Source organism: Mytilus californianus, unplaced genomic scaffold (assembly GCF_021869535.1).
Source record: "Mytilus californianus isolate M0D057914Y unplaced genomic scaffold, xbMytCali1.0.p SCAF_5, whole genome shotgun sequence".
Lineage (NCBI taxonomy): Eukaryota > Metazoa > Mollusca > Bivalvia > Mytilida > Mytilidae > Mytilus > Mytilus californianus.
In genome coordinates, this window is record NW_026262701.1 from 101,672,807 (window position 1) to 101,696,809 (window position 24,003).

Here is a 24,003-nt window from a genome sequence, read left to right on the forward strand (position 1 = left end):
AGCATTTGTTTTGCTTACAAGTTATAAGAAATCTAATTTTTGAAGGGTAATTTTTTACCTCTCTGGAGAGAAATTCAATATCAGCTTCAAACAGATCACTTGTATTGTTGCTTTCTATCTTGACAACAACAGCTGTACAGGCCTGTGTCCCTGATGTAGGTAATACATTGTAGTGGTCTATAATGGCATTCATTAGACTGGACTTCCCTGCACCTGTTGTTCCTACAACAGCCACTGTTACCTTGGGCGAACACAGTTTACTCTCAAGCTCTTTCAATTCTTGCCTACAATAATTAAGCATTTGAAATTACAATATTTAATTAGCACTACATGGCAGACACCATGAAATATCTCTGCTGGAAATAGCACATCTCAGTCTTGCCTTTGCAAATTTATGGTTATACAGCATCCACTGCTTACAATTTTGCAGATAAAAAATCACTTGGTTTCAGACTATTCAAATAAATCGTTCCTAAAGGTGGGTCTCCCCTGTGATTGCTGCTGTTAGTGTAAAAGTGCAATATTCACTGTCCAAAACTAAATCCATTTTTCCACTTTTTATCTTAAATTAAGGTTTCTTCAGATGCTATATCTTGATCATGAAGAAGCTTCTAAATGTACCATAAAATCACAAGTACTTTCATGGTGAACTTTATGCACTTACTTCCATGCTTCAACTCTTTGTTGGTTTTTCATTTTCTTCTCCTTTGTCAAAGACTTCCTTAATTTCAATACTACATCCCTGCACCTGTATTAAAATATATTGACAGCATTAAATAGCATATAAATGATGTTAGTCTTTGAAAAAATCATTTATCGATAAAATTAAGAAATAATTCTTTCATGCCATGTTCTTATGCTCATTCTAAAATGGGTAGGCATATTATTTGTCAATATCTTAATACCGAGCTTTACCGAGGTGTAAAATATTGACAAATATAATGCCTACACATGTTAAAATGAGCATAGAGCATGGCATGATGAGAATTATTTCGAATCTAATAGGAAAATTTAGAACTTTTGTACATCGAAGCAGGCCTATAATACTCGTTCGAAAGGCATTCATTTTGAATTTTATGAAGCCAAAACGACATTGAAAATCAACCGTTTCCAATAACTAGAGGCTGTGTCGCTCACCTGATTCTACTTTGGTTTTGGAAATCATGTTAAAATAGATTAAAATCATAACAGATACCCTAATAATGAGTGAGGCCAAATTAGCTACACTTCATCAGCACCTCATAAGAAACATTTATGCCATGTTTGGTTTCATTCCATTCAGTGCACCTCTAGAAGCAGCATTTGTATGTATTTCCAATAGGGTCTTATGTTAAAGAAAGTCCCCCCCCCCGCTGGCGGCCATCGTGGATGAAGGATCAGCTTCAAAGTAACAACACTTAGTCAGCACCTCATAAGGAACATTCATGCCATGTTTGGTTTCAATCCATTCAGTGGTTCTCTAAAAGAAGACATTCGTATGTATTTCCAATAGGGTCCTATGTTAAACTAAGTCCACCACTGGCGGCCATCTTGGATGATGGATCGGCTTCAAAGTAACAACACTTGGTCAGCACCTCAAAAGGAACATTCAAGCCATGTTTGGTTTCATTCCATTAAGTGGTTCTTTAAAAGAAGACATTTGTATGTATTTCCCATAGGGTCCTATGTTAAACTAAGTCCCCCGCTGGCGGCCATCTTGGATGATGGATCAACTTCAAAGTAACAACACTTAGTCAGCACCTCATAAAGAACATTCATGCCATGTTTGGTTTCATTCCATTTAGTGGTTCTCTAAATAAAGACATTTGTATGTATTTCCCATAGGGTCCTATGTTAAACTAAGTTCCCCGCTGGCGGCCATCTTGGATGATGGATCGGCTTCAAAGTAACAACACTTGGTCAGCACCTCATAAGGAACATTCATGCCATGTTTGGTTTCATTCCATTCAGTGGTTCTCTAAAAGAAGACATTTGTATGTATTTCCCATAGGGTCCTATGTTAAACTAAGTCCACCGCTGGCGGCCATCTTGGATGATGGATCAACTCCAAAGTAACAACACTTAGTCAGCACCTCATAAGGAACATTCATGCCAAGTTTGGTTTTATTCCATTCAGTGGTTCTCTAAAAGAAGACATTTGTATGTATTTTCCATAGAGTCCTATGTTAAACTAAGTCCCCCGCTGGCGGCCATCTTGGATGATGGATCAGCTTCAAAGTAACAACACTTGGTCAGCACCTCATAAGGAACATTCATGCCATGTTTGGTTTCATTCCATTAAGTGGTTCTATAAAAGAAGACATTTGTATGTATTTCCCATAGGGTCCTATGTTAAACTAAGTCCCCCACTGGCGGCCATCTTGGATGATGGATCGGCTTCAAAGTAACAACACTTGGTCAGCACCTCATAAGGAACATTCATGCCATGTTTGGTTTAATTCCATTCAGTGGTTCTCTAGAAGAAGTTCAAAATGTAAAAAGTTAACGACGACGACGACAGACGCCAAGTGATGAGAAAAGCTCAATTGGCCGAAGGGCCAGGTGAGCTAAAAAATGAACAAATACATGTAAGCTTACTTTTAGAATGATTTTATTAAATTTCCTAGCAAGCAACACCAACACAAATGTCCATTTTATTCTCCTGCGTTGGTTCAAAATACAACTGACGTTGCAATTTCAATTGTGATGTCAAACACGTGCAGCCCATGTTCTATTGCAATTAGATTATGGCTTTCTTTTCAAAGCAAAAGAAGAATATCATTTTAGAATACTCTAAAAGGTATACTTATTTTTGTTCTTAAATATTTTTAGAATGGTCACAGATTTACAATACTTTGGAATCATTTATTTTCCTGGATTAAGCAAAAGTTAAATTTTTGTTTGATTTGGTGGTTTAAACATTTCTGCTCACATGAATTAAGAAAACTTAAACTGATGGTTAACCTTTATCTCCAAAAATTATTATTGATTCATTGTTGGTTGCTTAACGTCCAGTGGCAAAAATTTTGTGTATGTTCAGGACGAGCAAAAATTATTACCATTACGGAATAGGAAAAATAATGAAATTTGAACTAAACACAAGAAAATTGTTGTTTTTTTCCCATGTATATTTTAGCAAATTTAAACATTGTTCATTTCTATCATACAACTATCAAAGCACCTGTTAGGCCACACCCATTTTAAAACGATATGACGGTTGTGCAATTTACCTCCTCTCCCCCAATATTTAGTGACTGCTTGATTGATCTTTTATTTAAGTCGCATCATTGCTTGATTGATCTTTTATTTAAGTCGCATCACGCAGGGCTCACACTACTTCAGAATCAGAGGGAGAAGTGACTTCTCTTTTTGAAACTGAGAGGGAGAAGTGGTGAGATTTGAGAGAGAAGTGTTCGTTCGCTTGCGGCGCTACAATGTTTGGTTTTACTATAATACAAAGGGCCATATGTACATGTATCTTATTTTTTTATATAGTTCAATTTGTACCTGGGAGTAAAATAAAAGTAACAGTTCAAATTCTGTTTTAATGTTTAATTTCATCATATCTAGTTGCACAATCATATTAGTCCTCTTGTCAGAAAAAAACCAGTTTAATATCTAGCAATAATAAAAAAGATTTTTTTTATATCAAAAAGGAAAAGAAAGTTGTTATTTCAATTTAAAATGTACTCTGTTATGTTTGTGAAATTCAGTGGTTAAAATTCTCATTTAAAAGATATATAAATTCAACACAGTTAAGCTTGGACATAGTATAGTAGTCCCAGAGTTGAGCAATTTTAATTAATAAATCGAAACAATTCATATACATGGAAATATATACATTAATCAAGTAGATCTAACCAAAAGTATGTTAATGCGCGTGGAATGCGTAATTTTTTCCTTTTGGGATCAATATTCCTCTGTCAGCTGTGCCATTCATTCTTCAGTAGTCATTATCGTAAGAATCCGGAATTCGGTCATAGCTGGTCCGGTTCCGATCAGTAGTTTTAGTACAAATATTTCAATGGCGGACGAAGAAAAATTTACAAAAATAAACGCTGTTTGACACGCTATTTGGAAAGGAATATGACGTTTTTAATGCAATACATGGATAACAAATTTACTTCAGGCAAATTTCATCACGTTCAAATGAAGTAACAAACTTATTTTGCCGAAAATTAGAATGATTTGATGTACGCTCTCTAACAAGTACCGGAAGTGATAAAAAATTGTTTTTATGAAATAACATGCAACCAACTTTAAAATCAATGCTTTAACCTCTTTTCTAAAGAAAATAAATCGTTTATGTCTTTGAATTTCTTTACTTTTTACTGACAAAATTGCTGCTTCATTGACATGGTAAAAATTGAATACTGCCGATGACGAAAGCGACTGAAAGCGAGTATCGTAAACAACAGGGCGACTAGATTTCGCTTTTGACGGTTGGCCAAAGCGAAGTGACGACCAGGAAAGCGACTTTGTCGCCCCAGTCGCATGGTAGCATGAGCCCTGATCACGGCAAAAGGCTATATTGTGGTGACCCAAATAATTGAATGCCAAGAATCAGCAGTTCAATGAAATATGACTATGTAAAAATAAGATGTGGTATGATTACCAATGAGACAACTCTCCACCAGAGACCAAATGTGTCATGCAAAAAGGACTAATCAGTCAGTCAAGTCATTTTAAAAAGGTTGTGGTTTTATTTTGGCCCATATCTTGGGACAGTATAAATGTATGGGAAACTTTCTTTTGCATTTTGCAATATTCTGCAACAGAATGTTTCAAAAGCTTAAACTTTGACTCCTCAAAATATCTATTTATATCATAATGGTTTAAATATCATCAAATTCAATCTATCAAATTGAGACAAAAATAGCACTGATACCACTTATAGCTAATACACAGTACATATCATACCTTTCTAAATCTCCAGACATGGCAGGTGTTGGAGGTCGACCTTGACTTGGACCAGCTACTTGTCCATCATTTTGGTTGACTTCTAATGGCACCGTTGGTTTTGGTAGTGATAACCTTATCTTCTTGGCCCTCAGTTTTTCCAGTAAATCTTTGGCTTTTCTTTTAGGCATAATTTCTTCTGGTGATTTTATTTCTTCTTTGATATTTTGTGGGTATGAAGACAATGAGTTTGAATTCCTTTCATATAAAATATCAAAATTTTGTTCATTATAACCCTTATTTTGGCCTTGATCAAAGTTTCCTTCATCTTCTTGGTAATCTATAGAACTACCTTTCCAACTCCCAAAGTGATCTCTCTTGATGGAGATGTCTTGACTCATCCTATGGTGTCCAGTATCTTTAAGAAAATTTTCTTTATTTGCAGCACTATAATTGGTAGCTTGTTCCATTCTCTCTGGTTCATCATCCCCAACTTCCTCATCATAATTTGCAGGCATGGTCAAACTACTATTACTAAACTGTAAAGACAAAGGTGTTCCATTGTCCACATCATTGTCCTCTTCACCTGAAAATGGATCAAAATCACCACTAAAATTTGCCCCCACATTTTCTATATAAACTGCAGGACCATTTTCACCATCTTTCTCAACCATCAGCTGTGCCCAGTCACAGTCATTGTGACTTGCTTCTCCTGAATACATTGGTTGAGACATCACAACATTGTCATGATCAATAAGTCTATTATCATCAGTCTGAGGACACTGAGTGTTCCTATTCAAATCATCATTCAGCAGGGGTGTCGGAACATGTTCCTCTGCAGTCTTTTCATGAAATCTATTAGTTTCGTAACTCTTCATTAACCCTTCCTCTATGTTTACTGCCTGGTCGTCATCTTGCTCATATTGTTTCTCGTGTTGGATCCCACTAGATTCTGATGTAACTTTAGTCTGGTCATTATCATTACTATCTTCCCCATGATACAATACAGTTTCATCATTTCTTGAGATATCAGGAGTATCTGTCTGCATTCTTGTCATAAGTTGTCGATTCAATGACTTCTCTTGCAATTTTCTTTCCAAGTTTTGCAGCCTCCTCAATGACACCGTTTCAAGTTCATTTGGTGTGGATGTTTCCATGCCATTTGGAAAATACTCACATTCACCATTATTGTGTAGATTATCAGAGTCTATGTTGTTTTCTTCTGATTCTGGCAGGAAACCATTCTTTTCACCTGACTCTGGTTCCCTGACCATTTCAAATGTAGGTGATAGGAATTCTCTATCAACAGTAGGAAAATCATCCCCTGTGTCAGACTGTCCACTCAGTGATCTCTGGTCTTCATGAAGGTCACTATAACATACAGTTTCATTTTCAAGAAAATTTACAATGTTACCAATATCTTCATTGTCATCATCATCTGTTGCAATATCTTCAAATGTACATTGTATATCATGGCGATCAATTTCCTTTGCTGGAGACGTTTCTCCGCAGGTATGGTCATCATCAAAGTCGGCTTCATTTTCATCATTAGAAGTTGCAGTGGTCTGATCTGATGGAACTAGACCTGGTAGTCTTTCCAAACAGATGCTCTCATCTTCCGTCACTGAATCGGTTACAACAGTATTTGAAAAAGAGATTTCTGATATTTCCTCATCTGGCAGTATCATTTGTTGACACGGTGGTGTATTCCCGTCTGTACTATCCTCACTATGTATGTTATCAATATCACTGATGCTAGACTGTGTGCCCTGTACGGCATCCTGTAGTAAAACAATTTAATTGATAGAACATGATTTTCAAGACTGGAAAATATAGAACCTAGCAAAGAGTGTTTTATTAGCTCACTGCACAATGAATATTGTTACTTTAAATATGTGTTCTTCACTTATCTTCTGTTAGGTTGCTGTCTCAAAAAGGATTACCTGCATCTCTTTCAATCATGTTGAGATTTAGGTTTACAGTGAAAACTAATCATTTGTTGAAAACTTCTTTCATCTAACTAATTGAAGTTAGATTTTATCAACAGCTTTGTTTTAAAAATAAAACTAATAAAATATAAAACTAGATGTGTCAGAACAACACGAATGGCCCTGCATGCAAAAAAGCTTGAAGCCATTTTTAGGAGTGGAAATTTGAGAATGACAGTCTGTGTAAATGTTTTCAAAGTCCAAAGCCCCTATTTCGGCACAAATCAGCGGAGCAGAACCAAACGTAAACTAGATCTGTAACTCATCATAGTAGACTCACGTACTAAAAATCAGCTCAATATGTGAAGTCGTTTAGAAAAAACAGTCTCTATAACTGTTATTTTTTAAAATATTTTCAAAGTCCAGAGCCTGTAATTTCGGCAAAAATCAGCAGAGAGGAACCAAAAGTAAACTCGATCTGTAACACATCATTGAAGACTCTCATACTAAAAATCTGCTCAATAATTGAAGGCGTTTATAAAACTTTGTATAACTGTTATTTTCATAAATTTTTCAGTCCAAACCCTGTAATTTCAGCAAAAATCAATGGAGTGGAACCAAACATGAACTCGATCTAAAACTCATCAAAGTAGACTCACATACTAAAAATCAACTTAAAATGTGAAGCTGTTTAGAAAAGCCTGTACAACTGTTTGTTGCAGAATGACAGATAAGGGTAAAACTATATGGCCCCCGGACTTCTTTGTGGAGACATGGTATGGTTGCCAAGGATAAAACTATCCCACATAGTCTAAATGATGTGGATTTAAGAAACTATAGTTAACGCAGCCTTTAGATCATGTGCTATCCCCAGTCAAGAACTTTGCAAGTGATGGTCTTTAGTTTATCTTTTTTACCTAATTGTTCTTTATGGAATTTAGTGATGGCAGATTTTAGACATTCCTTTAAATTTATTTCAAAATCTCCTAGACCTGGAGTAATTTAGAGCTCCACATATTGTATTGTTGAAGATGTGTCAGGATAATAAGAAATATTACTTGACAATTAAAAACATGTTAAGTTCACATTATAACATGTGTTTTGGGATATTTGTTTACATTTACAGATGTATTTTTTTCAATTGCAAGAAAACTGCATCATGCATTATGATCTTTTTCAAAATGTTTCATGATTTTTTATACTATCAAAGATGGACAGACAAACAATTCTTTATTTTAGGCATTAATATATAGTTAGGATTTTAACTAAGTAGAATTGATATAATTGTATGAAAGTACCTTTTCTGTAGTATTGGTTTCTTGACTACACAATTCCAATCTATCAGTACTATCTGAAATCAAATTGAACAGAAATCAGCATATTGACTGTATAAAGAATCTACCACTTTCTAAATTGGAAGACATAACCTTGAAACAATAAAACATTTCCCAGTCTATTCAGTGGTTAATGCAAGAACTGGAGAGTTTGGGGGCTTTTAAATGTAATGATTACTGTACATGAGTTTGATAAATCAAAACGCAAAATAATTTGTAATGAGGCACAAATTAGACCCTTTCATATTGAATTTTTACCTACTTATAAAATAGACCACTTCCACATTCAAGCATCAAACTAAAACCTTAACTTAAGATCCATTTTTGAACTTCTAAATACTATTAAGACAAATCTAACGGAAAATAAAATGCGATGATTGCAATGCTGTATAGTCTGCAAAAGCACCAAAACTGCCTAGTCACAGAGATGCAAATGTGTTTCATCACCACTAATCCAGGAGAGATCTAGACCATTTCCTGATATTTGTTGTTTTGAACTTTTACTTAGAATTTAACGTTAAAAGAAAAGAAATAATTTTAAAAGACTAATATTAACTTTAAAACTTCAAAATGTCAATGTACTTTTTTTTTGTGGGGTAGGTTTTAAGTTATCTGGCGCCCCCTTAACGAAAACAGTTTCAATTGCATACTATCTTGATCAAAAAGATAACACATAGAAAAATATTTGTTGTTTTGAACAAATAAAAACATTATTTACTGTGAGCTATAGGTTTTTTGTCAGTTTTGTCTTATAAAAAATGAACCTATTCTAACTGAACCCCTCAGGTATAAAAAAAAATGAACCTATTTAAACTGAACCCCTCAGGAACTGAAGATTTTCTTTGGATCAAGCATGTTAAATTACTAAAGAATATGGACTTTTTTCTGATGCAAGATTTAAGTTTAAACGGATTTCTGATGTCATTATAGACATTATAATAATCCCCATAAAAATTACATGGTACTTTTCCAACTGTATTTCAAATTCTCCCATGAGTTTTATTTGCATCTTTAAACTAAAGAATGTTAATTGGGGTCATAGGGGTCAAAATACCATATATCACCATTTACACATGGTTTAGTTTATACAAGTGTTAAGGTATACCTTTTTGACTTGTGTTGTCTGTAAGACTGCTACTCTCAGCAGTTGCCACTTCATAACTTGGTTCACCATTATCTTGAGCAAGCCCTTCATTCCGTTCAGTTATGACTCTAGATGACGTTGACACCATCTCCGATTCAGAGTCATCATCAGTAAAAACTTCTATCAAATCACTCAACCTTCGTTTTTCTTTATTTTGTTTTTTCTTTTTGCTTGGAGTTTCTCTTCTCTTTTCAGGTGTTTTAGAACTTTGATCCAGTTTCCTTTTTCTTCCTTCTCTCTTCACTGGAACCTCTCCATCAATAACAGGTGTTGTTACCTTTTCAGAACTAGTATCAGTCCTTTTCTTTCTAGATGGTCTTTTTTTATGGTTATCATCTGGTTCTTCAGGAATTTTTACAGGGGATTTTTGCTTTTTAGGACTAGGATCATTCTTCTTCTTTCTTAATTGTTTTTTTCTTGGACTTTCTTCACCTGCATCAAGTTTTTTCAACTTAAGTTTTAATTTTGACGGAGTTGACTCTCGGGATTTAACTGGGGTAACACACCGCTGAATAGGTGTATTATTTTCAAGACTAGAACTGTCTGAGGAGACATGAAATACAGCCTTTATTTGCTCATTCTTTTTCGTAGGTGTGCATGGCAACCTGACTATTAGTGTTTTACAATTCTGATCAATGAAGTCATCAACCTTATCTACCACATCAATGCCACTTTCTAATCCAGAATCATCTCCAGACTTTTCTTCTTTAACAATAGGATGTTTTGCTGGACTGGCTCTAAGAAATTCAACTTCTGGCAGGGAATCAGAATCGTCATTATATAAATCAGCACTTGGTGTTACAGGAACTGTACAAACAAACTCTACAGAGCTCTCTCTACTTCTGCTCTCTGATTTCAGTAAGCTACCATCAGATGAAATTTCAAAGTCTGGCAATGCATATGTACTATGATTTGTCTTGTCATCTCCATAGTTACCAGATGTATTGCGTACCCTTTCAATCTCTTCTGTACTGGATTCAGACTTCATAAAACTTGTGAAGATTTTTCTTACTTTTCCTTCAAGATGATCGCCTGTATAAGTGTCATCCTGATTCAAACTGACAGAGCTTTTATTATCAACGTCAAGCTCATACTTGTTGGTAATATCCCTAACAATTTCTTCAAAGTCAGATTTACCATTTTCAGTGCTGTCTGAAACAATTATTAAACTTTCATTGGAAACATCAACATCTTCAGCCACTTCTTCATCAGAATTATATTGACTAGTATCCTCCTTGCCTGCTTGACTAGTATCCTCCTTACCTGCTTGATTAGTAGCATCCTTGCCTGCTTGACTAGTATCATCATTGCCTGCTTGGAGATCAACTTGTTCATCAGAATCATATTGACTAGTATCATCCTTGCCTGTTTGAAGATCTATCATCAATTTTTCACTGTCCTCAAAATCAGAGTTGTTACTAAAGTCAAAGACAAATGAATCTACAGCAACTTTTAGTGATTCTTGCCGAATATCATCAATTTTGTTGTCATCTTTGTTCCCAAATAAACCACTTTCTTGATTGTTTTCCACAGTATCTTTACCGTGTTCTGTTAGGGAGCCATCTTTAGAATTTTCTTTGCTAGAGTCATCTATTTGTTCATTCAATACTGTAGACAAATCATTCTTTTCCACAGTATCTTTATCATGTTCTGTTAGGGAGCCATCATTAGAATTAGAATTTTCTTTGCTATTTTCATCTATTTGTTCATTTACAAATGAATCATTCTCAGCCAGGTCTGACTGATCCTTGCTATTTTCATCTTCACAGCTTAATGTTTTTTCTTTTATCTGTGTTGACTTGTACCCTACATCCTCTCCAATGTCTTCCTGGTAGTTGTCCAATATGCTGACAGAATCCTCACTACTATGAACATCCAATACTGTCGTCTCTTCATTATTTGTTTCATCCATAACTGGTTGACAATCTTTAGTCAACTCATCTTTATTCAGATTGCCATCCCTATCAATAGTGTTCTGTATTTCAGAAAAAAGATCAACAGAAGTGTCCAACTGTGTTCTGCATTCAGATTTATCTGTATTTTCTGTACAAGTACTTGATGTTTCAATGATGGGTTGTTTGAAATCACTTTCACCAGTGGTGTCATCACTATTTATTTCATCAACATTTACTAGTGTGTCCTCAAACAGATTGCCATGACTAACATTACTAATTACAACAGATTCATCAAATTCATCATGCTTGACAATCGTTACTGATTCCTCCAGTTCTTTAACATCAGATTCATCAGTATATGGCTGTGTTGCTATAAGATCTGGATCATCTGTTGCCATTATATCTTTGGTCTCTCCTAACTCCTTTATTTCATTCATCTTAGACTGGGTTGCTGCCATGTTAGGTTCAACATTCACCCCTTCTTCTAATATTTCCTCTGTATATTTTTTCTCCAAATTTTTTGATTCAGTCTGTGTTGCTACAAGATCTTGTTCAACATCAGTGACCTGTATATCAGCTTCTTCACTCTCCTCTAGTCCAGTTTGTGTTTGTATTAGGTCTTCATCACTTGTTCCACTGTCATCAATGTCCACAATGTTATTTGGTTCTGCCTGTGTTAATATCTGGTCTTGTTCATCATCTGTAAGGGCCTTCATTTGTTCCTCATGCTTTACTGAATCAAGATCTTCTAATCCTTTTACATCAATTATTTTAATATCAGCTATCTTGACACAATGATCATTATCTGTAATAATACTTTTATCCCCTCCCACTTCATCATTTATCATCTGGCTAAAACAATCTTTCCTGGGTAATTCATCTGCCAGATTTTGACATATATGTTCCTTGACTTTTTCTTCTCTTGCAGTCCCATTGTAACTGTCCTTTTCTGATTCACTGGTTTGCAACACAGGTTCAATTTGCTTGTTTGGTCTGTTGCTAAGATCTGCTTTGTTCTTAATATTACATTCCTGGTCATCATCATCCTGTGATTCCTCCATTTTAGTACAACTGTTAGTTTCTTCTTGTACTAAATCAATAACAGTTGTTACTTCTGAATCAATATTTGGGTCTATTTTACTAGAGACATTATCATTTTCTGTTGGGTGAACTTTACATTCATCCAGATTCTGTTGACCGAAGATGACAATTTCATAGCCAGGATGGCTGTCAGAATCCTCATCACTTTCATAAACAGCAACCTCAGAATGTTCAAATTCAATGGAATTTACATTTTCATCTGTTAGGTCCTTTATATTTAGTCCATTTCGCAAATCTATGTAAGTAGAATCTGTAGCATCTGCTTCCAAATGTTCAGACATAGCCTTTCCTGTAGCATTGACATGGTCTTTGATTTCATCATTCTTGGTTTCATGCACAAAATACTTGATTTGCTGTTTTTTCAGAAGTCTTGCAGCATCAAAGTTTCCCATATTATCAATCAAGATATCCTTTTGTTCAAGATTTGAAGCTATATTATTATTTCTATGGAAAAAATTCTGCACATATCCTTTAATCAAGTTTTTCTTCAATGTCACTGGTTCAATTGACCTTTTCTTAATATAATCTCTAATCTTAAAATATCCTGTTACTGTATCATTAATGTCGTTTATAAGCTTTTTGTTATTAACTGGACATGTACTTTCAAACTCTGATGGTAATTTTCTTTTTCTGCTAATTACATTACTTGTACTTTTATCTGTTTGTCTGGTAGATTCTGCTGGAAACTTGTCAGCTACTGTTGCAACTTTATCTGACCATTCTTGACTATTGTTAAAAAAGTTAATTTCAACTGATGTCCCAGCTTGATTGCGTGCAGATTCTTTAATGAAGTATCTTTGGGATTTGATTTTATTTCTGTTCTGTGTGTCTTCTTTGCTTTTATGGCTATTTTCCATCCCATTTATCTGTGGATCTTCACTGTTCTCCAGTTCTAAATCTTGATCTACTGATGTGGCATCCTGATTGGTTGTGTTTTGTTCTGAGACAGATCTTGATCCTACAATTTCATTATTTGACTCTTCATCACTGTCAAAATCTGTTTTACTCCCTAAACATTGTGTTGCTGGTTCAATATTAACAACAATTTCTCTTCTCTGTTCTATTCCAACTTCTGTAGAGATTGGTTCCCTTACAGCAATAAATTGTGTCATTGGTTTAGTTCCAGCTTCAGTTTGATTTATTAAATTTCTAATTTTTGGAGTTTCTGTTTCAAGATTTACACAGTCTTTAACTTCTGCTGTTGGCTCATTGACAACTTCAGTTTCTATAGGTGGCACTATTAATGCTACATTTCCCGATCCCATTTTTGTCAGTGATTCTTTTGTGATTTCATTTTCTATTGTTGCTTTAGCATTTGCGTATTTTTCCACTGTTGATTTAGAGGTGCCTGTGTCTTCTGTTAATTGTTTGTTGTCTATTATTCCTGTTCTTGAGATTGTTTTGTCTACAGTTTCAGCTTTTGATACTGCTTTGACTTCCATTTGTAACAATGGGTCTAAACCAACAATTTCTTCTGTTCTATATGCAAGTTCTGTCTTAAGTTCATTTTTAGCTAAAATCTCATGTGGGAGTTCCATTTTGTCCACAATCTCTGTTGCCTGAAGATCATTAACATCATATGTTGCCTGAAGATCATTAACATCACCTGTTGCCTGAAGATCATTAACATCACCTGTTGTCTGAAGATCATTAACATCACCTGTTGCCTGAAGATCATTAACATCATCTGTTGCCTGAAGATCATTAACATCACCTGTTGCCTGAAGATCATTAACATCATCTATTGCCTGAAAATCATTACCACCTGTTGCCTGAAGATCATTAACATCATCTGTTGCCTGAAGATCATTAACATCACCTGTTGTCTGAAGATCATTAACATCACCTGTTGCCTGAAGATCATTAACATCATCTATTGCCTGAAAATTATTACCACCTGTTGCCTTAAGATCATTAACATCATCTGTTGCCTGAAGATCATTAACATCACCTGTTGTCTGAAGATCATTAACATCACCTGTTGCCTGAAGATCATTAACATCATCTGTTGCCTGAAGATCAATAACACCATCTGTTGTCTGAAGATCATTAACATCACATGTTGCCTGAAGATCATTAACATCACCTGTTGCCTGAAAATCATTACCACCTGTTGCCTGAAGATCATTAACATCATCTGTTGCCTGAAGATCATTAACATCATCTGTTGCCTGAAGATCATTAACATCACCTGTTACCTGAAGATCATTAACATCATCTGTTGCTTGAAGATCATTAATATCAAATGTTGCCTGAAGATTATTTACATCATCTGTTGCCTGAAGATCATCAACATCGTCTGTTGTTTGTTTGATATTTGATACATTTTTTTCTGGGAGATGAATATTTTCAATGACTGGTTTTGGATTGACAGAATTCTCAATTAATTGTTCAATTTCAGTTAAATTTTCAGGTATTGTTTCTATATCGGGTCTACCTTTAACAATAAACTGTCCTACAGTGGTTTTTCTATCTGTTGTTTGTTCAGATGTAGAGGTGGAGAGCTCAGCCAAGTTTCCTACTTCTAATGAATCTTCAGATGCGATTCCTAATTCTTTTGTTTCTGTCATTTCTTTTTCAGATGACACAATGTTTTGTTCTTCTAGTGAATCTTCAGTTGTGGCTTTCATTTCCTTTGACTGTCCCTCTGTCATCTCTTTCTCTAATGACTGTTCCACAATGTTTTGTACTTCTAATGAATCTTCAGTTGAGGCTACCATTTCCTCTAACTGTCCCTCTGTTATCTCATTTTCTGAGGACTGTTCCACTATGTTTTGTTCTTCTAAGGAATCTTCAGTTGAGGATACCAAATCCTCTGACTTTCCACCTGTCATCTCATTTTCAGGGGACTGTTCCATTATATATTGTTCTTCTAAGGAATCTTCAGTTGTGGCTACCAAACCCTCTGACTTTCCACCTGTCATCTCATTTTCAGGGGACTGTTCCATTATGTTTTGTTCTTCTAAGGAATCTTCAGTTGTGACTACCATTTCCTTTGACTGTCCCTCTTTCATCTCTTCCTCTAATGACTGTTCTACAATGTTTTGTACTTCTAATGAATCTTCAGTTGTGGCTACCAATTCATTTGACTGTCCTGATATTTCTTTCCCTAGTGACTGTTCCATAATGTTTTGTACTTCTAATGAATCTTCAGTTGTGGCTACCAATTCATTTGACTGCCCTGATATTTCTTTTCCTGGTGATTGTTCCCCAATGTTTTGTTCTTCTAATGAATCTTCAGTTGTGGCTTGCATTTCATTTGACTGTCCCCCTGTCATCTCATTTTCTGATGACTGTTTCACAATGTTTTGTACTTCTAATAAATCTTTAGTTGTGGCTACCAATTCATTTGATTGTCCTTCTGATATTTCTTTCCCTGGTGACTGTTCCACAATGTTGTGTTCTTCTAATGAATCTTCAGAGCAGGCTACCATTTCCTCTAACTGTCCCTCTGCTATTTCCTTTTCAGAGGACTGTTTCATACTGTTTCGTTCTTCTAATGAATTGGCAGTTGTTGTTGATAATTCATCTGACTGACTCCCTGTCATCTCTTTTTCTGATGATTGTTCCAAAATGTTTTGTACTTCTAAAGAATCTTCAGTTGTGGCTATCAATTCATTTGCCTGTTCCTCTGCTATTTCTATTTCAGAGGACTGTTCCATACTGCTTTGTTCTTCTAATGAATCTTCAGTTGTGGCTACCAGTTCATTTGACTGTCCTTCTGATATTTCTTTCCCTGGTGACTGTTCCACAATGTTTTGTACTTCTAATGAATCTTCAGTTGAGGCTACCAATTTTTCCGACTGTCCCTCTGCTATTTCTCTTTCAGAGGACTGTTTCACTATGTCTTGTTCTTCTAATAGTTTGTCAGTTGTTGATAATTCCTCTGACTGTCCATCTACCATTTCTTTTTCAGATGACTGTTCCACAATGTTTTGTACTTTTAATGAATCTTCAGTTGACGCTACAAAATCTTCAGATTGTCCCTCTGCTATTTTATTTTCAGAGGACTGTTCCACTATGTTTTTTTCTTCTAAGGAATCTTCAGTTGTGGATACCAAATCCTCTGACTGTCCACCTTTCATCTCATTTTCAGGGGACTGTTCCATTATGTTTTGTTCTTCTAAGGAATCTTCAGTTGTGACTACCATTTCCTTTGACTGTCCCTCTTTCATCTCTTCCTCTAATGACTGTTCTACAATGTTTTGTACTTCTAATGAATCTTCAGTTGTGACTACCAATTCATTTGACTGTCCTGATATTTCTTTCCCTAGTGACTGTTCCATAATGTTTTGTACTTCTAATGAACCTTCAGTTGTGGCTACCAATTCATTTGACTGCCCTGATATTTCTTTTCCTGGTGATTGTTCCCCAATGTTTTGTTCTTCTAATGAATCTTCAGTTGTGGCTCGCATTTCATTTGACTGTCCCTCTGTCATCTCATTTTCAGAGGACTGTTCCACAATGTTTTGTATATCTAATGAATCTTCAGTTGAGGCTACCAATTCCTGTCCCTCTGCTATTTCTTTTTCAGAGGACTGTTCCATACTGTTTTGTTCTTCTAATAACTCATCAGTTGTTGATAGTTCCTCTGACTGTCCCCCTGTCATCTCATTTTCCGATGACTGTTTCACAATGTTTTGTACTTCTAATAAATCTTTAGTTATGGCTACCAATTCATTTGACTGTCCTTCAATTATTTCTTTCCCTGGTGACTGTTCCACAATGTTTTGTACTTCTAATGAATCTTCAGTTGGTGCTACCAATTCCTTTGACTGTCCCTCTGTCATCTCATTTTCATAGGACTGTTCCACAATGTTTTGTTCTTCTAATGAATCTTCAGTTGAGGCTACCATTTCCTCTAACTGTCCCTCTGCTATTTCCTTTTCAGAGGACTGTTTCATACTGTTTCGTTCTTCTAATGAATTGGCAGTTGTTGTTGATAATTCATCTGACTGACCCCCCGTCATCTCTTTTTCTGATGATTGTTCCAAAATGTTTTGTACTTCTAAAGAATCTTCAGTTGTGGCTACCAATTCATTTGCCTGTTCCTCTGCTATTTCTTTTTCAGAAGACTGTTCCATACTGCTTTGTTCTTCTAATGAATCTTCAGTTGTGGCTTCCAATTCATTTGACTGTCCTTCTGATATTTCTTTCCCTGGTGACTGTTCCACAATGTTTTGTACTTCTAATGAATCTTCAGTTGAGGCTACCAATTCCTTTGACTGTCCCTCTGCTATTTCTCTTTCAGAGGACTGTTCCACTATGTTTTGTTCTTTTAGTGAATCTTCAGTTGAGGCTACCAATTCTTCTGACTGTCCCTCCGCTATTTCTTTTTCAGAGGAATATTCCATACTATTTTGTTCTTCTAATAATTTATCAGTTGTTGTTGATAATTCCTCTGACTGTCCCTCTGTCATCTCATTTTCATAGGACTGTTCCACAAAATTTTGTTCTAATGAATCTTCAGTTGAAGCTACCATTTCATTTGCTTGTCCCTCTACCGTTTCTTTTTCAGAGGACTTTTCCATGCTATTTTGTTCTTCTAATAATTCGTCAGTTGTGGTTTCCATTTCCTTTGACTGTCCCTCTGTCATCTCTTTTACTGATGACTGTTCCTCATTGTTCTTAACTTCTAAGGAATATTCAGTTGTGGCTTCCATTTCATTTACCTGTCCTTCTACCATTTCTTTTTCAGAGGACTGTTCCATGCTGTTTTGTTCTTCTAATGAATCTTCAGTTGGGGCTACCAATTCATTTGACTGTCCTGATATTTCTTTCCCTGGTGACTGTTCCATGCTGTTTTGTTCTTCTAATGAATCTTCAGTTGTGGCTACCAATTCATTTGACTGTCCTTCTAATATTTCTTTCCCTGGTGACTGTTCCACAATGTTTTGTTCTTCTAATGAATCTTCAGTTGAGGCTACCATTTCCTCTAACTGTCCCTCTGCTATTTCCTTTTCAGAGGACTGTTCAATACTGTTTTTTTCTTCTAATAAATCGGCAGTTGTTGTTGATAATACCTCTGACTGTCCCACTGTCATCTCTTTTTCCAAAGACTGTTCCAAAATGTTTTGTACTTCTAAAATATAGTCAGTTGTGGCTACCAATTCGTTTGCTTGTTCCCCAGCTATTTCTTTTTTGGAGGACTGTTTCATAATGCTTTGTTCTTCTAATGAATCTTCAGTTGTGGCTACCAATTCATTTGACTGTCCTTCTGATATTTCTTTCCCTGATGACTGTTCCACAATGTTTTGTATTTCTAATGAATCTTCAGTTGAGGCTTCCGATTCCTCTGACTGTCCCTCTGCTATTTTGTTTTCAGAGGACTGTTCCATACTGTTTTGTTCTTCTAATAATTCATCAGTTGTTGTTGATAATTCCTCTAACTGTCCCCCTGTCATCTCATTTTCAGAAGACTGTTCCACAATGTTTTGAACTTCTAATGAATCTTTAGTTGAGGCTACCAATTCATTTGACTGTCCTGATATTTCTTTTCCTGTTGACTGTTCCACATTGTTAAGTACTTCTAATGAATCTTCAGTTGAGGCTTCCAATTTTTCTGACTGTCCCTTTGCTATTTCTTTTTCAGAGGGCTGTTCCTTATTGTTTTGTTCTTCTAATGAATCGACAGTTGTGGCTACCAATTCATTTGACTGTCCTTCTGATATTTCTTTCCCTGGTGACTGTTCCACAATGTTTTGTACTTCTAGTGACTCTTCAGTTGAGGCTACCAATTTTTCTGACTGTCCCTCGGCTTTTTCTTTTTCAGAGGACTGTTCCACTATGTTTTGTTCTTTTAATGAATCTTCAGTGGAGGCTACCAATTTTTCTGACTGTCCCTCTGCTATTTCTTTTTCAGAGGACTGTTCCATACTGTTTTGTTCTTCTAATAATTTGTCAGTTATGGCTACCATTTCATTTGACTGTCCCTCTGTCATCTCAATTTCAGATGACTGTTCCACAATGTTTTGTGCTTCTAATGAATCATCAGTTGAGGCTACCAATTCCTCTGACTGTCCCTGGGCTATTTCTTTTTCAGAGGAATGTTTCATAATGTTTTGTTCTTCTAATAATTTGTCAGTTGTTGTTGATAATTCCTCTGACTGTCCCTCTGTCATCTCATTTTCAGATGTCTGTTCCACAATGTTTTGTTCTTCTAATGAATCATCAGTTGTGGGTACCAATTCGTTTGACTGTCCTTCTGATATTTCTTTCCCTGGTGACTGTTCAACAATGTTTTGTACTTCTAATGAATCATCAATTGTGGCTACCAATTCCTCTGACTGTCCCTCTGCTATTTCTTTTTCAGTTTTGTTTTGTTCTTCTGATGAATCGGCAGTTGTTGTTGATAATTCCTTTGAATGTTTCTCTGTCATCTCATTTTCCAATGACTGTTCCCCAATGTTTTGTACTTCTAATGAATCTTCAGTTGTAGCTACCAATTTGTTTGCCTGTTCCTCTGCTATTTCTTTTACGGAGTACTGTGCCATACTGCTTTGTTCTTCTAATGAATCATCAGTTAATGTTATTTCCTTTATCATCTCTTTCCCTGATGACTGTTCCACAATGTTTTCTACTTCGAATGAATCTTCAGTAGTGGCTACCATTTTTTTTATCTGTCCCTCTGTCATTTCAATTTCTGCTGACTGATTCACAATGATACAAGTGTCCATAATTTTGGGAACATTTCCCTTTTCTGAGTTCTGCTTTAGTTCTAGATTTGGTTTCTCCTCCAACACCAGTGTCAATATTTCACCTGCAGAGCTATATGTGGTAACAGGATTTCCCACATCAATTCTTTGGTGTATTTTTGTTTCTTGATATTGCAGGCAACTGACTGCCATGTCAGACTTTCCGATTCTATTCCATTGTTCCATTTCTAGTTTTGTAACACTTTCTTGTGTTCCATCAATTTCTTCACTTTTATTTTCATGATCTTCAATTTCTTCAATTTCCTGCTTTCCATTTTCTTCAATACTTTCTTGTGTTCCATCAATTTGTTTCCTTTTTTTATTTTCATGATCTTCAATACTTTCATGTTTTCCATCAATTTCTTCACTTTCTAGTTTTTCATGTTTTTCAAGACTTTCTTGTGTTCCATCAATTTCTTTACTTTCCTGTTTTTCATAGTCTTTAATTTCTTCACGTTCTTGTTTTTCATGAACTTCAATACTTTCCTGTGTTCTGTCAATTTCTTCACTTTCTTGCTTTTCATCAATTTTTACTCTTTCTTGAGTTCCATCAATTTCTTGATTTTCATGATCTACAATTTCATCACTTTCTTGGTTTTCATGATCTCCAATACTTTCTTCACTTTCTTGTTTTTCATCTTCTAATGTTTCTTGTGTTCTATCCATTTCTTCATTTTCTTGCATTTCATGATCTTCTAAAGTTTCTTGTGTTCCATCAATTTCATCATTTTCTTGCATTTTATGATCTTCAAAAGTTTCTCGTGTTCCATCCATTTTTTCACTTTCTTGCTTTTCATGATCTTCAACACCTTCTTGTGTTCCAACAATTTCTTCACTTTCTTGATTTTGATCATATGTACAATTTGTTTTACTTTCACCTTCTTCCTTGATGAAAATTTCAGTATGTTCACATAGAGCCTCTTTTGTTTCTTGTTCTTTTATGTTTGGTGTTTCAATAAATACCAATACATTTTGTTTAACTTCATAGTTGTCAACAATTTCTTGATCATCTTCAATACTTCTTAGACTACCATCATCTTTCCTGTTTGGCTTTTCATTAACTGTCAAAAGATCTTCCACAACATTATCTTCATTTTCATAGGATTCAACACTTTCTTCATTTATATCATCTACAGAACATTCTAAACTATCATCATACTCCTCTTCAACACTTTCATCATGATCATGATCATCTTGGAAGTTTTCTCTCTTTCCATTGTCTTCAATATTTTCTTGCTTCTCATCATTTGCAAAACTATATGGACTTTCGTTCTTGGCATTACTTTCTTGATTGTTAACCTGAAATTTGTCCTCAATTGAACCTTCGTGATTTTTATGATCTTCTGAACTATTCGGATTTTTCTCATCTTCCTGAATTTCTGAATTTTTATTATATGTAATATTTTCCATATTCCTACCATATATATTATTTTCATTATCTTCAAACTGTTTATTATTCTTTTCATCACAAATAACATGATCTCCAACCTCTTCTATTTCATCAGCACTTTCTTCTGAAAATGAAATGCCTTCAGGGCTTTCCTTTACAGGACATACTTCTTCTTTTCTTATTTTCATTTTTAAAACTGTAATTTCATCCTCTTCACCCTCTTCATCACTTTCCTCATGGTCTTCATCTCCACTTTCTTCATGGTTTTCATCTCCACTTTCCTCATGTTCTTCATCTCCACTTTCCTCATGGTCTTCATCTTCACTTTCCAACACTGAAACATCTAAATCTATAAATGATGGATCATCATAATTGTCAGAATGGCTGTCCACAGCACCAGATCCATCTAAATCATTGTACTCAATGCTGCAACTCTCAACACTATCTGTATCTCTAATGTTATTTCCATCAACATCATCTATACTCTTCACTTCTCTGACATCATCATCAGAATTTTCACCAACAAATACAACATCATTGTCATTTTCTTCTACACTTTTGTTGCTACCTTGGTCAGAGTTTTCATCAAATCTGACAACTTCATCAGCATTTTCCACTTTGTCATTTTTCTGGCTGCTGTCATTCTCCCCACAGATGTCTACTAGACTGTAGTCTATGCTACTGCTGTAATAAATTGAGGATTCCCCATTGTCCTCTTCATGGACTACTTTGTTATTCTGATTCGAATCACTATTGTCCCTTCTGTTGTTGGCATCTTCTAATTGGTCATCACCATCCTCCCCATCATTGTCATCATTCTCTAAAATGTTGAGATCAACTTCATCTTCCTCTTCACTGAAACTTTCATCAAACATTTCTGATACATTCAAGTCATTATATTCATTGTCTTCATTATCTGCAGTACTTCTAGAATTTCTTGTGAGTTGCCTGTTTTCTTCTACAATTTCTTCTATATTTTGATCAATGCCATTTTCACCTTGGTGTTCTTCACCAGAAATAGCAGAATGATCTTGATCTTCTTCACCAGAATTATAAGAATGACTTTGATCTTCTTCACCAGAATTATTAGCAGAATGACCTTGATGTTCGTCACCAGAATTATTAGCAGAATGACCTTGATCTTCTTCACAAGAATTATCAGAATGACCTTGATCTTCTTCACCAGAATAAGCAGAATGTCCTTGATCTTCGTCATCAGAATTAGCAGAATGACCTTGATGTTCTTTGCAAGAATTAGCATAATCACTTTGATGTTCTTCACCAGAATTAGCAGAATGACCTTGACATTCTTTGCCAGAATTAGCAGAATGAACTTGACATTCTTTGCCAGAATTAGCAGAATGACCATCTTCTCCAAGACTATCATCCTCTCCATCTCTTTCTTCATTTAAATTTTCCACACTTTCCACACTTTGTCTTTCATAACTTTCTTGTATGGATTCCATAGAAATATTGAGTTCTCTTGTATTATCTTCTTTATTATTATCAATCAAGTTTTCATCCCCTGAAGGCATTTCATTAGTAACAATTCTTTCCCCCATGCAAGGCATATCACTGACATTCTCATTCAATGAAACAGTTTCCAAACTCTGAACATTTATAAAACTGGTTTCTGTTTTAAGGCTATTGTTATTTTTCAGTGAACTGGTTCCTATTTCTTCCTCATCTCTAACAGAACCAGCTTCAGTTACATCATAACTACTGTTGGTAACTGAATTGGTTTGGAAATTTGCATTATCATCCATTGCTTCTGTTAAATTACTGCTAACTGCAATGGTGGGTAGGTCTGCATGATCATTGTTCCTGGAGATATTGTCATTACTTATTGGGTCATTAACATGCATGCCTTCAACAGACATCTCTGTGTGACATGGTCTATTATAAATAATTTCCGCTATTTCATTTTTTGAACTGTTGACTGCTTGTCTTTGTACAGAGGTTGTCATTGGCACTTCAGTGTTGCAACCTCTTGGCATACATGCATTACTGTTTATACTGTCTATGATTGTCATAGTTCGCTGAAAATAAAAAAATATTTGAATTAAGTTCCATATAAGCTTAGGTTCATAAGTTTTCAAAATATCCTTTCTTTTTTTAACTTTCTTAAAGATAAAGTAATGTATCCTAATGTGGATTCATTGTTATTTGTGGGACACCAATTTCCATGGACTTTGTGTGTATAGCTATGCAAAACATGAATTAGTGTGTATAGCTATGTAAAACATGAATTAGTGTGTATAGCTATGTAAAACATGAATTAGTGTGTATAGCTATGTAAAACATGAATTAGTGTATATAGCTATGCAAAACATGAATTAGTGTATATAGCTATGCAAAACATGAATTAGTGTGTATAGCTATGTAAAACATGAATTAGTGTGTATAGCTATGTAAAACATGAATTAGTGTGTATAGCTATGTAAAACATGAATTAGTGTGTATAGCTATGTAAAACATGAATTAGTGTGTATAGCTATGAATTTAAAACTTCAACAAAGTACAAATTTACTATAGGTTTGTATGCAGATTTTGGCAAAAACAACAAAATCAAATATCCACGAAACTACAATTTTTTTCAATCCACAAAAATTGGTATCCATGAAATTGAAAATAAGTTA

At 35.1% G+C, this 24,003-nt stretch overlaps 1 protein-coding gene across 1 annotated transcript in view; it reads right to left on the reverse strand.

Moving 5' to 3' along the window:
• LOC127702839 (uncharacterized) overlaps positions 1-24,003 on the reverse strand; it is a 91,729-nt gene that overhangs the window by 25,427 nt on the left and 42,299 nt on the right. The window contains exons 6-14 of the mRNA XM_052207142.1: positions 16,590-23,403; positions 14,232-16,502; positions 14,100-14,153; positions 13,941-14,021; positions 9,246-13,832; positions 8,105-8,157; positions 4,900-6,659; positions 665-748; positions 59-284 (exon numbers count right to left, since the gene is read on the reverse strand). Of these exons, the coding sequence (XP_052063102.1) occupies positions 59-284; positions 665-748; positions 4,900-6,659; positions 8,105-8,157; positions 9,246-13,832; positions 13,941-14,021; positions 14,100-14,153; positions 14,232-16,502; positions 16,590-23,403 (15,930 nt within the window). The remainder of the gene's footprint in view (positions 1-58; positions 285-664; positions 749-4,899; positions 6,660-8,104; positions 8,158-9,245; positions 13,833-13,940; positions 14,022-14,099; positions 14,154-14,231; positions 16,503-16,589; positions 23,404-24,003) is intronic.